Below are 15,464 nucleotides of genomic sequence, written 5' to 3' on the forward strand. Positions count from 1 at the left end.
AGGATAGATGATAGAGGACATAGGACATGAGGATAGAGGACATGAGGATAGATGATAGAGGATAGAGGATAGAGGATAGAGGATAGAGGACAGAGGACAGAGGACATGAGGACAGAGGATAGAGGACACAGGATAGAGGACATGAGGATAGAGGATAGAGGACATAGGACATGAGGATAGAGGACAGAGGATAGAGGATAGAGGACAGAGGATAGAGGATAGAGGATAGAGGATAGAGGATAGAGGATAGAGGATGGAGGACGGAGGATAGAGGATAGAGGATGGAGGACGTAGGGTAGAGGATAGAGGATAGAGGATGGAAGACGGAGGGTAGAGGACATGAGGAGAGAGGACATGAGGAGAGAGGACATGAGGAAAGAGGACGTGAGGATAGAGGACAGAGGACATGAGCATAGATGATAGAGGTTAGAGGACATGAGGATAGATGATAGAGGATGGAGGACATGAGGATAGATGATAGAGGACATAGGACATGAGGATAGAGGACATGAGGATAGAGGACAGAGGACATGAGGATAGATGATAGAGGACATAGGACATGAGGACAGAGGATAGAGGACATGAGGATGGATGATAGAGGTTAGAGGACATGAGGATAGAGGACATGAGAATAGAGGACAGAGGATGGAGGACAGAGGACATGAGGATAGAGGATAGAGGACGGAGGACATGAGGATAGAGGATAGAGGATGGAGGACAGATGAGATGAGAATAGAGGACATGAGGATAGAGAATGGAGGACAGAGGATATGAGGATAGAGGATGGAGGACAGAGGACATGAGGATAGAGGATAGAGGATGGAGGACAGAGGACATGAGGATAGAGGACAGAGGATAGAGGATATAGGATGGAGGACAGAGGACATGAGGATAGAGGATGGAGGACAGAGGACATGAGGATAGAGAATAGAGGATGGAGGACAGAGGACATGAGGATAGAGGATAGAGGATGGAGGACAGAGGACATGAGGATAGAGAATAGAGGATGGAGGACAGAGGACATGAGGATAGAGGACAGAGGATAGATGATAGAGGATGGAGGACATGAGGATAGATGATAGAGGACATAGGACATGAGGATAGAGGACATGAGGATAGAGGACATGAGGATAGAGGACAGAGGACATGAGGATAGATGATAGAGGACATAGGACATGAGCATAGAGGACAGAGGACATGAGGACAGAGGATAGAGGAGATGAGGATGGATGATAGAGGTTAGAGGACATGAGGATAGAGGACATGAGAATAGAGGACAGAGGACATGGGGATAGAGGACAGAGGATAGAGGATGGAGGATGGAGGACAGAGGACATGAGGACATGAGGATAGAGGACAGAGGACATGAGGATAGAGGATAGAGGATGGAGGACAGATGACATGAGAATAGAGGACATGAGGATAGAGAATGGAGGACGGAGGATATGAGGATAGAGGATGGAGGACAGAGGACATGAGGATAGAGGATAGAGGATGGAGGACAGAGGACATGAGGATAGAGAATAGAGGATGGAGGACAGAGGACATGAGGATAGAGGACAGAGGATAGAGGATATAGGATGGAGGACAGAGGACATGAGGATAGAGGGTGGAGGACAGAGGACATGGGGATAGAGCACAGAGGACATGAGGATAGAGGATGGGGGATAGAGGACATGAGGATAGAGGACAGAGGACATGAGGATAGAGGATGGAGGACAGAGGACATGAGGATAGAGGATGGAGGTCAGAGGACATGAGAATAGAGGACATGAGGATAGAGGATGGAGGACAGAGGACATGAGGATAGAGGACGGAAGATAGAGCACAGAGGACATGAGGATAGAGGACATGAGGATAGAGGACAGAGGACATGAGGATAGAGGACATGAGGATAGAGGACAGAGGATAGAGCACAGTGGACATGAGGATAGAGGACATGAGGTTAGAGCACAGAGGACATGAGGATAGATGATAGAGGACATAGGACATGAGGATAGAGGACAGAGGACATGAGGACAGAGGATAGAGGACATGAGGATGGATGATAGAGGTTAGAGGACATGAGGATAGAGGACATGAGAATAGAGGACAGAGGATGGAGGACAGAGGACATGAGGATAGAGGACATGAGGATAGAGAATGGAGGACAGAGGATATGAGGATAGAGGATGGAGGACAGAGGACATGAGGATAGAGGATAGAGGATGGAGGACAGAGGACATGAGGATAGAGAATAGAGGATGGAGGACAGAGGACATGAGGATAGAGGACAGAGGATAGAGGATATAGGATGGAGGACAGAGGACATGAGGATAGAGGATGGAGGACAGAGGACATGAGGATAGAGAATAGAGGATGGAGGACAGAGGACATGAGGATAGAGGATAGAGGATGGAGGACAGAGGACATGAGGATAGAGGATAGAGGATGGAGGACAGAGGACATGAGGATAGAGAATAGAGGATGGAGGACATGAGGATAGAGGACAGAGGATAGAGGATGGAGGACATGAGGATAGAGGATAGAGAATAGAGGATGGAGGACATGAGGATAGAGGACAGAGGATAGATGATAGAGGATGGAGGACATGAGGATAGATGATAGAGGACATAGGACATGAGGATAGAGGACATGAGGATAGAGGACAGAGGACATGAGGATAGATGATAGAGGACATAGGACATGAGCATAGAGGACAGAGGACATGAGGACAGAGGATAGAGGACATGAGGATGGATGATAGAGGTTAGAGGACATGAGGATAGAGGACATGAGAATAGAGGACAGAGGACATGGGGATAGAGGACAGAGGATAGAGGATGGAGGACAGAGGACATGAGGATAGAGGATAGAGGACAGAGGACATGAGGATAGAGGATAGAGGATGGAGGACAGATGACATGAGAATAGAGGACATGAGGATAGAGAATGGAGGACAGAGGATATGAGGATAGAGGATGGAGGACAGAGGACATGAGGATAGAGGATAGAGGATGGAGGACAGAGGACATGAGGATAGAGAATAGAGGATGGAGGACAGAGGACATGAGGATAGAGGACAGAGGATAGAGGATATAGGATGGAGGACAGAGGACATGAGGATAGAGGGTGGAGGACAGAGGACATGGGGATAGAGCACAGAGGACATGAGGATAGAGGATGGGGGATAGACGACATGAGGATAGAGGACAGAGGACATGAGGATAGAGGGTGGAGGACAGAGGACATGGGGATAGAGCACAGAGGACATGAGGATAGAGGATGGGGGATAGACGACATGAGGATAGAGGACAGAGGACATGAGGATAGAGGATGGAGGACAGAGGACATGAGGATAGAGGATGGAGGTCAGAGGACATGAGAATAGAGGACATGAGGATAGAGGATGGAGGACAGAGGACATGAGGATAGAGGACGGAAGATAGAGCACAGAGGACATGAGGATAGAGGACATGAGGATAGAGGACAGAGGACATGAGGATAGAGGACATGAGGATAGAGGACAGAGGATAGAGCACAGTGGACATGAGGATAGAGGGCATGAGGATAGAGGACAGAGGACATGAGGATGGACAACAGAGGACATGAGGAAAGAGCACAAAGGGTAGCGGACAGAGGATAGATGATAGAGGACATGAGGACAGAGGACAGAGGACATGAGGAGAGAGGATAGAGGACATGAGGACAGAGGATAGGGAGGAGGAAGTCTGATGATGATGAGCGAAGTATATAAATAGTTCTATAAATCTATAAAAGAGGTGAATATGAAACATACCAAGAAGAAGAAGAAGAAGACTTCTTATTATTTTTATTATTTTTATTATAATTGATGATACAAATATGACAATGGCAATGCCTATTATAATACTCATAATAGGTGAAAACTAAAACTCATAATATTAATAATAATAATAATAGTCATCATGTAGTTGTAGTATAATGATGATATAAGTCATACAATAATAATAATAATAATAATGATAATGATAATGATAACAAATGTCATTGTGTAGTTGTGGTTATGATCAATATATAATATATTATAACTACTCCGTCTATCATAATGATAATAATGATAAAATACTGCTATAACAATAATAACAGATATATAAATAATGAATTATTACTTCTAATACTTTAGTTACTTATGCGCTCCACATTCTAAAATAATAATAAATAAAACAGCTGAATATCTAAAGTCCTCAATTCGACCTTCTTCTCAATTAATTTAAAATAAATACATTTAATCTTCAACCGGCTGCAGAAAACTTGGACGGAAGTGAGTTGAGAATAAATATTATAAGTATGAAAACTGTGGATTCCACACTGGGTGTAAAAAACGCTCGTTATTGTGTATTTAATTAAATATAATAAATAATAACCCTCTCCAGACCGGTCTGGAGGAGGCTGATGGGGAGCTGCCCTCAGCAGGTGACTGAGCTCGAGGCCTGCGATGGAAAGATGGCTGCTGCCGTTTGCCACGCCCACTTCTCTGACACTTCTCTGTGTTTCTCTATGAAATAAAGCTTAAACTTATGTTTCTCAAACGTCTTTTCACGCGCATCTCGGCCGCAGCGACTGCGTGCGCGCGGCTGCAGCGTGCGGCCACGGATGCACGTCGCGCACACGCATGCACCGGGTCCCGTGGAGCTTAATGAGGGGGGTGTGTGGCTCTGTTATGGCAAAAGGAGGATAAAATTAACTAAAGTATCGTTTCCCGATGGTCAAAGTGTAAAATAGTAATATATTACATTAAAGTGGTGCACGTAGGATGAGCGTGCGTGGAGGTTTTTGAGGAAAAATCGATAAAACTCGGTTGCCTCTGAATATTCAAATTGAAAGTAACGCGCAATCAAATCATTGTCAAATCATTGAGTTCTAGGGGTTTTAAATAGTAGGCATGGAGGCAGAAAAAGTCAAACTAATATGTCCACAGCTATATTACTATATTGTTGCATGCTCTGGCTCTAACGGGACACTGGTGTGTTGACCTTTTTTAAGACTTTTGGACAAATTTCGTTCTTGGCCATTTATCTGAGGCAGAACCAGCAGGACGGTGTGGAGCCCCGCAGGTCTCCTCCAACAGGGAAGGCTCTCTTCATCTCAGCCGTCATGTCTGGTGAGTGTTCCCACCGGGGCTCCGCTGCCCGGTCCCCCTCTCCTCTCCTGGGACGGAAAAAGAGAAAGAAAGAAGAAGAAAGGAGGAAGAAGGAGAAGAAGAGAGCAAGTTTAGTGGCAACATTTAAACAGGAGCACAAAACCAGAGGCACGTGCAGTGTAGGCGTTTTATTATGTTTATGATTTATCTCCTTTATATGTTTATTTGAATCACAAAGTGTAATACCCTCGTGGCTGAGCTCACGTTAAAGCACCTTTGGGTGATTAATCCGTCTTTAACGCCGCCTGTTTACCGGCTGCAGCAGCAGTCTGTTGGTGCCAATTAAAACCGCCCGAAACGCGTTTACCGACTTTTATTCAACAATATTTCTACACGTTATGACACCAGAAGACAATTAGTTTTTCTTTTCTTTTTGTTGTATCAAACTTTAATAAGCGGCGCTGCGCGCGGAGCCTCTGCGCTCGGGCTGCTCGTGCGTGACAGGACGTTGGAGTGGGAAGTCTCTGTCGCGAACTTTTGCCCAACTATTTGCCACATTTAAGACAAATCATGAAGTAGCATTTAGCCGTATGAATATTTATCAGATGATGTTTCGCAGCCTCGTAATCAAATCGGCTTCTTCTTCTCTTTTTTTTCGCCACTCCTGATGCGCGCGTGTGCTTTTATTTATGCCTTTAGGCCTAAATGAGGCGTTCTCTGTGGGTTCATTCATCCACGTTCACGACATGAATTAGTACACGGACACTTGCTGCCCCGCAGCGCCGCTCGCCGTGACAGTAACGCGGCGGAGACGCGCAGCGGCCATGTGAATTAAGACAGAATGGAGGACATGGAGTTTGACTTGTAAACACAATCGAGCCGTTAGAATCACCGACAACCCGATCAGAGCTAACCGGCCCGGAGGCGCCCGGTGCGCCGGTAACGCGGAGCTGAAATGCGAAAAACTTAGAGAAAAAATATGATTTTTTTTTTTTTCGAGGCGCGATACCAAAGTAAAGTGTCCGGTAAAAGCAGCTGATACGTTACTTTAGTATCGATCTGGAGATCAGATCCATAACTCCCAGGCTGGAAGGTTCGGTTACCGACCGGCTGCTTTCAGCTCTTTCTTCGCGTGTTTTACGCACGCGCCCCGAGCGCCTTTATCCAACTTTACCAAAACTTTACTAAACCGGAGACCCGATCCGGGTTCTCCGGTTCAACTCGGGTCTTTGTGAACGGGATCATGAATCAATAAATATACTTACGGTAGTGCGTTTTGAGCCTTCGTCCTTTGTTCCTGGTCTGGGCGTGTGTGTGTGTGTGTGTGTGTGTGTGTGTGTGTGTGGTGGCGAAGGAGGAAGCGCTGAGCCGTGTGTTGCCGTAAAGAGGGGAGCTCCAGGGGGGTAGTGGAGGCAGAAACAGACCCGGACCGGGACCCGGACCCGCAGAGCCGCTCAGAGAGCTTTTACGCACCGCGGATCCGGACACGACGTCGATAAACTGAACAGTCAAAACCAGACAAATGTTTCATATAACATGTTTAATATAAAGTTACCGACTTTTTATACAGCACAAAAACATTATATCCGACATTTTATTTGACAATAAGTTGACAAAATCAGTTCAGAGATTGTAGTTTATTAAAGGAGGCAACAAATAAAACGTTAAACATTTTATTGTGTGAATTGAGTGAAGAAAACCCTATTGTGGGTTTACACTGAGAGGGGGGGGGGGGGGGGGGGGGGGGGTCAATACGCTAGTGTCTGCTGTGTGTAGTAAACATGAGACGTGACACGCTGCTCTGTGCGCGCAGACAAGCCGAAGGTGTACCAGGGCGTCCGGGTGAGGACCACCGTCAAGGAGCTGCTGCAGAGGCTCCGGGCCCGGGAGGACGGCAGCAGCGAGGTGACCCCCCCCCCCCCCCCCCCCTCTCTCTCTCTCTCTCTCTCTCTCTCTCTCTCTCTCTCTCTCTCTCTCTCTCTCTCTCTCTCTCTCTCTCTCTCTCTCTCTCTCTCTCTCTCTCTCTCTCTCTCTCTCTCTCTCTCTCTCTCTCTCTCTCTCTCTCTCTCTCTCTCTCTCTCTTCCACAGCAACAATAAACTGTAAATGATTACCAACTCTTGCAGTTAGAAAAAACTCCCCAACGTTTCCCAACACACACTGTGCACCCCCCCCCCTCCCCCCCGTATCTCCCGTTCTGAAAACATATTAATAACCCTGTCCCCCCCCCCCCCCCCCCCCCCCCCCCCCCCCCCTCTTCTTCCTCCCCAGATATCACAGGCTTGCTCGGATCTTCAGGATCTCTGCGCGTCCACTTTTCCAGGTAAGATGGTGAAACGATCAATAACCCAATGTAAAGCTGCTGCAGCCCATAATTCATGCGCACTGACGCGCACGTTCTCAATGATCCAGATGAAACAAATAGTCCCCTCGTTTACTGAGACGTTCCACTGGTTCTTTCTTTAGAGTTGAAATCCTCGCCCCCCCCCCCCAGTAACACAATACTCACGCGCAGCCCCAGTCGTGACCTGCTACTCACACAAGTCGACCTGGAATGCAACGCCAGTGTCAACCATTGCAGCTCGGGTCCCCCTCTTATAAACCAGGGCTACATTCAAATGTCGTGATGACATCACGGTGAACTTATGGGCCTATTTAAATGTCTTCCTGTGGCCTTCCGCCATACAGAGCCCGGCTCTCGCTGCGCTCTCCCCCTTTGCACACGTTTGTTTCTCGTCGCGGATTCATCGCCAGGCCGAGAAACGTTCCAACCTTTTCACTTTGAAAAAGCAGCAGAATCCATGCGCGGATCTACTTTTACCCCGTTTTTTAAAAAGTGTCGCGTGACGCACGTGACAGACGCGTAAGGCTCGGCCCGCAGCGCGTGTCGGGGGGATCCCCCTGGTTTTATGTCCTTTTGGGACATTTTTGATCCTCGTTTTTTGTTCCGCCAGGTCGCCACGTGGCCCCTCCTCCCGCCGCGCGCGCCTTCCAGCTGGACGGCTCGTGCAGCAGCCAGATGCCGGGCGGCACCTTCAACGACTTCCAGCAGCAGTTTGGGGACATGGCGTTGCCCGGCAACGGCTACACTGGCGGCCACAACAACCACAACAACCACAACAACCACAACCCCGGCGGCCCCGGCTACACCGCCTGCCTGCCCCCGCTGCCCTGCTTCCAGGGACTCTCCTCTGACGCGGACTACTATGGCCCCGGGATGGTAGGACTCTCCCTCTGGACCCCAACCGCACTAACGACACCATGACGCTGCTTTACGGTCGTAAATGCAGAGACACGTTGATGAATTCCTATAAAGGGTCTTTGCGCATGCGTCGCCTGTATAACTGCATTATTGTGTAAAAAAAAAAAACCGTTAAGGTTTTTAAATGGAGGTTTGGCGTCAGCAGAGACCTGTGTTTAAAGTGTTTATTCTACTTCATAAAATAGTGCAATGGCAGTTTATAATAACAATCTTTTCTGTAACAAAATACTTTAATAAAATTAATTATATTATATATATATATATATACATACACACAATAATAATAATAATAATAATACACACTGAAAACTAAAACAAAATGACCACTCACAGGCGGCCCAGTGGAACTGGGGCCAGTTTGATGTCCACCACATGACACATTTATCGAACCCCTGCTCCAAAAAAAGAAAAAGAAAGAAGGGCCCAGCTCCCCAGCCGTCCACTAACTGACGGCCGTCTTCTCCTCCAGGTTCCTTGCTCCTCGCCAGAGCTGCTGACGCTCTGCAACCCGGCGGATCACAGCAGCTACTCGCCGCAGGACTCTTTCTCCTCCTCCTCCTCCTCCTGCTACGACTCCCCCACCAGGATGGAGTCCAGCTACCCCGGCGGCCTCCCCTCCGAGCACTTCCACTACCAGCACTGCGGCCTCCAGGACTGTTGGCCGGGCCAGCAGGAGAGCTTCTCGGCCCCCGAATACGCACCTTACTTCCCCCCCACAGACTATGCGTACGCCTGCCCCGTGGAGGGGGACTACTTCAGGAGGGACTCGCAGATGAGCTTCGAGATGTGTTACAATGTTCTATGATGTCCAGCGTTGTTTCTGTAAATACTTCTCGGCCCGCTTTGCATCTCACGGCCGGCTTCCTGCTTTTGGGCGAATGGACATGATGAATGCTGAATGGATGGAGAGGCCCATATTTTTGTATTAATGACCACTTTTTTTTGTACTTCTAAGATTTATTTTCATACGTTGCTGTACTGAATAAAAATGTGTTCAAAAGCGTCCTAAAACAGAAGTGGAGTTCATATTTGAGCAACGCGTTCATTTAAAGAACTACAAACACAGGTGTATTGAGAGGTTACGTTAGAACCATGAACATTAAAGAGATAATAATGTTGTTTATTCAACTAAGTGGAACTTAAAGGGGTCAGAGGTCATAAAACATGCAGCCAAGAGGCTCCGGTTATTGATGGAGCACATTTCAGTAACAATTCAAAGCGCTTCACAGAAAACAAGACAAAAGTAAAAATGCAAAAAAAACACATGAAAGGAAAGTCGTGAAAATTCCAAGAAAAAAAAAACATTTAAAAAAAAGCTAAAAATTGAAGAAGACTGATATGAAATGAAATAATAACTGCTACCGTGAATTTCAAGGAATAATGTATTCAAATGGTTGTTCCAGATGTGCGGAGCAATAAACATGTTTAGTTTTGATGAAACAGGACTCCTGAGAGGTCTGCATGGTTCATAATCTAATAAACCAGTCAGAGCTTCATGAACCAACCGGAGTATTTTAAAAACCAGATCTCTGACGGACAGGAAACCTTTCTGGGTCTCCGTTAGGACTACAGGTCAAAGAGGTCCTAACAGGGGTCTAACAAGTCCTCTGATGATGTGTTCTTAAAGAGACAGTAACCTGATTCAAACCTCTGACACATTCAATGTTAGCTCGTCTTCCTCAGACCATCGTCCTCTGGAGGAGCCGGCATACGTAAATAAATAAAGGTGTGAGTCGTACATATTATTCTGTTGTAAATATCTGATTGTTTATTTTATTGTTACCATAGAAATGCAGTAAAAACTTGGGTCAGGATGGCAGCTGAGGACACTGGAGACCTCCTCCTCCCCTTCTTCCTCCTCCTCTTCCTCCTCCTGTTCCTCCTCCTCCTTTTCCTCCTCCTCTTCTTCCTCCTCCTCCTCTAACAACCTTGTAAAAGTTGCCCCCGAGGTGCGTCCCAAACCACGTCGTAGGCCGGTCGCCCATCTGCATGTTGGGACGCGGCTCCTAATTAGGAGAAAGCAGAGTTCTTTGAAAAGGAGAGTTTATGTATTTATTGACCCGTTATTTAGGTGACGGCACTCATAAACATTGTGAACGTTGATTCTTTCTTCCAATTCAAAACAGATCTTTGTGTTGCGAAGAAGCCTGGACATGTTTGTCTTAGTTATATTTAATAAAGATAGTTAAATACATAGTTAGGTTTAATAAAGATAGTTATATACATAGTTAGATTTAATAAAGATAGTTATATACATAGTTAGATTTAATAAAGATAGTTATATACATAGTTAGGTTTAATAAAGATAGTTAAATACATAGTTAGGTTTAATAAAGATAGTTAAATACATAGTTAGGTTTAATAAAGATAGTTAAATACATAGTTAGGTTTAATAAAGATAGTTAAATACATAGTTATGTTTAATAAAGATAGTTAAATACTTAGTTATGTTTAATAAAGATAGTTATATACATAGTTAGGTTTAATAAAGATAGTTAAATACTTAGTTATATAAATACATAGTTAGGTTTAATAGTTAGGTTTAATAAAGATAGTTAAATACTTAGTTATATAAATACATAGTTAGGTTTAATAAAGATAGTTATATACTTAGTTAGGTTTAATAAAGATAGTTAAATACATAATTAGGTTTAATAAAGATAGTTAAATACATAGTTAGGTTTAATAAAGATAGTTATATGCATAGTTAGGTTTAATAAAGATAGTTATATACATAGTTAGATTTAATAAAGATAGTTAAATACTTAGTTATGTTTAATAAAGATAGTTATATACATAATTAGGTTTAATAAAGATAGTTATATGCATAGTTAGGTTTAAGAAAGACAGTTATATGCATAGTTAGGTTTAATAAAGATTGTTATATACATAGTTAGGTTTAATAAAGATAGTTATATACATAATTAGGTTTAATAAAGATAGTTAAATACATAGTTAGGTTTAATAAAGATAGTTATATACATAGTTAAATTAGATTTAATAAAGATAGTTATATACATAGTTAGGTTTAATAAAGATAGTTATATGCATAGTTAGGTTTAAGAAAGATAGTTAAATACATAGTTAGGTTTAATAAAGATAGTTAAATACATAGTTAGGTTTAATAAAGATAGTTATATACATAGTTAAATTAGATTTAATAAAGATAGTTATATACATAGTTAGGTTTAATAAAGATAGTTATATACATACTTAGGTTTAATAAAGATAGTTATATACATACTTAGGTTTAATAAAGATAGTTATATGCATAGTTAGGTTTAAGAAAGATAGTTAAATACATAGTTAGGTTTAATAAAGATAGTTAAATACATAATTAGGTTTAATAAAGATAGTTATATACATAGTTAGATTTAATAAAGATAGTTAAATACATAATTAGGTTTAATAAAGATAGTTAAATACATAATTAGGTTTAATAAAGATAGTTAAATACATAGTTAGGTTTAATAAAGATAGTTATATACATAATTAAATTAGGTTTAATAAAGATAGTTATATACATAGTTAAGTTAGGTTTAATAAAGATAGTTAAATACTTAGTGGAGAACCACTGCCCCAGACCAGTTGAGGACCACTACCTAAAACCAGTGGAGAACCACGGCCCCAGACCAGTGGAGAACCACGGCCCCAGACCAGTGGAGAACCACGGCCCCAGACCAGTTGAGGACCACTACCTAAAACCAGTGGAGAACCACGGCCCCAGACCAGTGGAGAACCACGGCCCCAGACCAGTTGAGGACCACTACCTAAAACCAGTGGAGAACCACGGCCCCAGACCAGTGGAGACTGAAACTCGGCCGACAGCCTCTAAATCCTCACTCAGTGTCTGACAGAAAAAGTATTTGAAATATGTTTCCTCTGGCGTCTTATATTATTAGAACGGCAAGTTGAATCATGTTATGAAGAGTGGAACACGAGGAACTTCTTCAGCTACCTGAGGGCCAAGGGTTTACTTTGGTATGTGTCAACGAGAAGACTGAACCGGCAACGTCCACCGAGTCTGAACCAACTAACCAAACAAACAAACAAACAAACAAACAACATGGGGAATCTAAATAGGCTTTCCTCCCTGGCTCAGTTCCTGAAAGCTGTGCTTCACGGTTGAACACCGGAGGATTTGCCGAGTGTTTATTTGAGCGCGCGGCTTGTTGTTACACGGAGCCGTTGGCGAAGCAACCGTCATGCGCCTGAACCAGCAACTGGTGGAAATCCCCCTGCAAAGGCCTGGCAGCACCTGAGCAGGGAAGAAACGCCCATGAGCAGGATTTTAATTACTGGCTTTTACAGGTGTGTGCATGTGTGTGTGTTTGTGTGTGTGTATGTGTGTTTGTGTGTGTGTGTTTGTGTGTGTGTATGTGTGTTTGTGTGTATGTGTGTTTGTGTGTGTGTATGTGTGTTTGTGTGTGTGTGTTTGTGTGTGTGTATGTGTGTTTGTGTGTGTGTTTGTGTGTGTGTATGTGTGTTTGTGTGTGTGTGTGTGTGTTTGTGTGTGTGTGTGTGTGTGTGTGTGTGTGTGTGTGTGTGTGTGTTTGTGTGTGTGTGTGTGTGTGTGTGTGTGTGTGTGTGCTAACTTGTAGTTAAAATGTAGCGAGCCTCTTAAAGTATAAAAGATATAAAAAAAGGTCACAAATTAACTTTGATGCCTAACTTTTAAAACAACAACCAGAAATCATAAAAAAAGGCCCAGAGATTGAGTCCATCTCCATGACAACAGAGCAAACCAGGTTATGTGAACTGGTTGTTTTCTTTGATTGTTCAAATTGGTAGAAAATTCTGATTCTAAACACTCAGATATAAATGATCCTCTAAGAGTGCAATAAGTCACGAGAGTGAACGCATTGACTCAAGTTATTATTCTGTAATACTACTACTAAAGTGGTAGTGTTGGTTCTGGTGCCCCCTGTGGACTAAAGTGGTAGTGTTGGTTCTGGTGCCCCCTGTGGACTAAAGTGGTAGTGTTGGTTCTGGTGCCCCCTGTGGACTAAAGTGGTAGTGTTGGTTCTGGTGCCCCCTGTGGACTAAAGTGGTAGTGTTGGTTCTGGTGCCCCCTGTGGACTAAAGTGGTAGTGTTGGTTCTGGTGCCCCCTGTGGACTAAAGTGGTAGTGTTGGTTCTGGTGCCCCCTGTGGACTAAAGTGGTAGTGTTGGTTCTGGTGCCCCCTGTGGACTAAAGTGGTAGTGTTGGTTCTGGTGCCCCCTGTGGACTAAAGTGGTAGTGTTGGTTCTGGTGCCCCCTGTGGACTAAAGTGGTAGTGTTGGTTCTGGTGCCCCCTGTGGACTAAAGTGGTAGTGTTGGTTCTGGTGCCCCTTGTGGACTAAAGTGGTAGTGTTGGTTCTGGTGCCCCCTGTGGACTAAAGTGGTAGTGTTGGTTCTGGTGCCCCCTGTGGACTAAAGTGGTAGTGTTGGTTCTGGTGCCCCCTGTGGACTAAAGTGGTAGTGTTGGTTCTGGTGCCCCTTGTGGACTAAAGTGGTAGTGTTGGTTCTGGTGCCCCCTGTGGACTAAAGTGGTAGTGTTGGTTCTGGTGCCCCCTGTGGACTAAAGTGGTAGTGTTGGTTCTGGTGCCCCCTGTGGACTAAAGTGGTAGTGTTGGTTCTGGTGCCCCTTGTGGACTAAAGTGGTAGTGTTGGTTCTGGTGCCCCCTGTGGACTAAAGTGGTAGTGTTGGTTCTGGTGCCCCCTGTGGACTAAAGTGGTAGTGTTGGTTCTGGTGCCCCCTGTGGACTAAAGTGGTAGTGTTGGTTCTGGTGCCCCTTGTGGACTAAAGTGGTAGTGTTGGTTCTGGTGCCCCCTGTGGACTAAAGTGGTAGTGTTGGGTCTGTCTACGGTGGACTGGTCTCTGCTGGATCTCAGAGCTCAGACTGAACCCTCATGAGACTCCGTTGATGTTTTACGATCACGTGTATTGAACGTGATCCTTTGTTCATATCTGAGTAACCGGATCAATTATTTTCTTTTGAATCCCCCCAAAAAGAAACGCGTTGCCAGGTCAGGACAATCCCTCCTTTGTTGAAGGGAACAGATATGAAACCATCAGATACGTTATCAGAGAAAAGAACAAAAAAGAAAAGAAAAGAAAAGAGTCAATAACAACTCGGTGTTACGCAACAGCTTCATATCTTTATGGATTTATTTTTTAATCCCCCCAAAAAGAAACGCGTTGCCAGGTCAGGACAATCCCTCCTTTGTTGAAGGCAACAGATATGAAACCATCAGATACGATCAGATACGTTATTAGAGAAAAGAACAGAAAAGAAAAGAAAAGAGAGTCAACAACAACTCGGTGTTACGCAACAGCTTCATATCTTTATGGGTGTGAATCGAGGAACGTTCACATCCATTCATTCACGTTTCATCAGCTCACGACCTGATAAGAGTGACGCGTCACTCCAAAGCTGTTTCATAAAGACGATGAAATACTTAGTTAGGTTTAATAAATATTAAATATTTAGTTATGTTTAACAAAGATGATCAAATACTTAGTTAGGTTTAATAAAGATGAAATACTTAGTTATGTTTAATAAAGATGATGAAATACTTAGTTATAAATATAATAAAGTGGATGAAATACTTTAATAAGAATAGACTTAAGACTTTCCTCTTTAATAGTGCTTATAGTTAGGGCTGAATCAGGTTTGCCCTGGTCCAGCCCCTTGATATGCTGCTATAGGCTTATAGGCTGCTGGGGGATGTTTTAGGATACACTGAGCACCTCTCTCCTCTTCTCTCTCTCCTTATGGATGAATTTACATCTCTCCATTGCACCTTATTAACTCTGCTTCCTCGCCGGAGTCGTTGTGACTTCACGTCTCATAGGGTCCATTGGACCTGGAGGTGTCTGATGCTGGTGAACCGGCCTCCCATTGGCCCTGCTGATGCCCCGCCCCCTCCTCTCTACCTCCTTCTGTTTCATGGATTGGAGTTCCATTCATACATTGTCATATTCATGTAATGTGGTTATGTAACTCTGTAACTCTGTTCATCTGGTCACATGACATCTATTCATCTGTCCATCCGGGGAGAGGGATCCTCCTCTGTTGCTCTCCTGAAGGGTTCTTCCCTTTTTTCCCTGTCAAAGGTT

The 15,464-nt window shown here is 44.2% G+C and overlaps 1 protein-coding gene across 1 annotated transcript; it reads left to right on the forward strand.

Annotated features, from left to right (window-relative positions):
- The first annotated feature begins 5,939 nt into the window (after positions 1 to 5,939).
- Positions 5,940 to 9,365, forward strand: colca2 (colorectal cancer associated 2). Its single transcript, XM_034548048.1, has 5 exons — positions 5,940 to 6,040; positions 6,915 to 7,006; positions 7,372 to 7,423; positions 8,055 to 8,320; positions 8,832 to 9,365. Exons 4-5 carry the CDS (start codon positions 8,120 to 8,122, stop codon positions 9,165 to 9,167), a joined length of 537 nt encoding a protein of 178 aa, XP_034403939.1. The 5' UTR covers positions 5,940 to 6,040; positions 6,915 to 7,006; positions 7,372 to 7,423; positions 8,055 to 8,119; the 3' UTR covers positions 9,168 to 9,365.
- Positions 9,366 to 15,464: the final 6,099 nt, after the last annotated feature.

The sequence above is a fragment of the Cyclopterus lumpus genome, chromosome 13 (genome assembly GCF_009769545.1).
Source record: "Cyclopterus lumpus isolate fCycLum1 chromosome 13, fCycLum1.pri, whole genome shotgun sequence".
Taxonomy (NCBI): domain Eukaryota; kingdom Metazoa; phylum Chordata; class Actinopteri; order Perciformes; family Cyclopteridae; genus Cyclopterus; species Cyclopterus lumpus.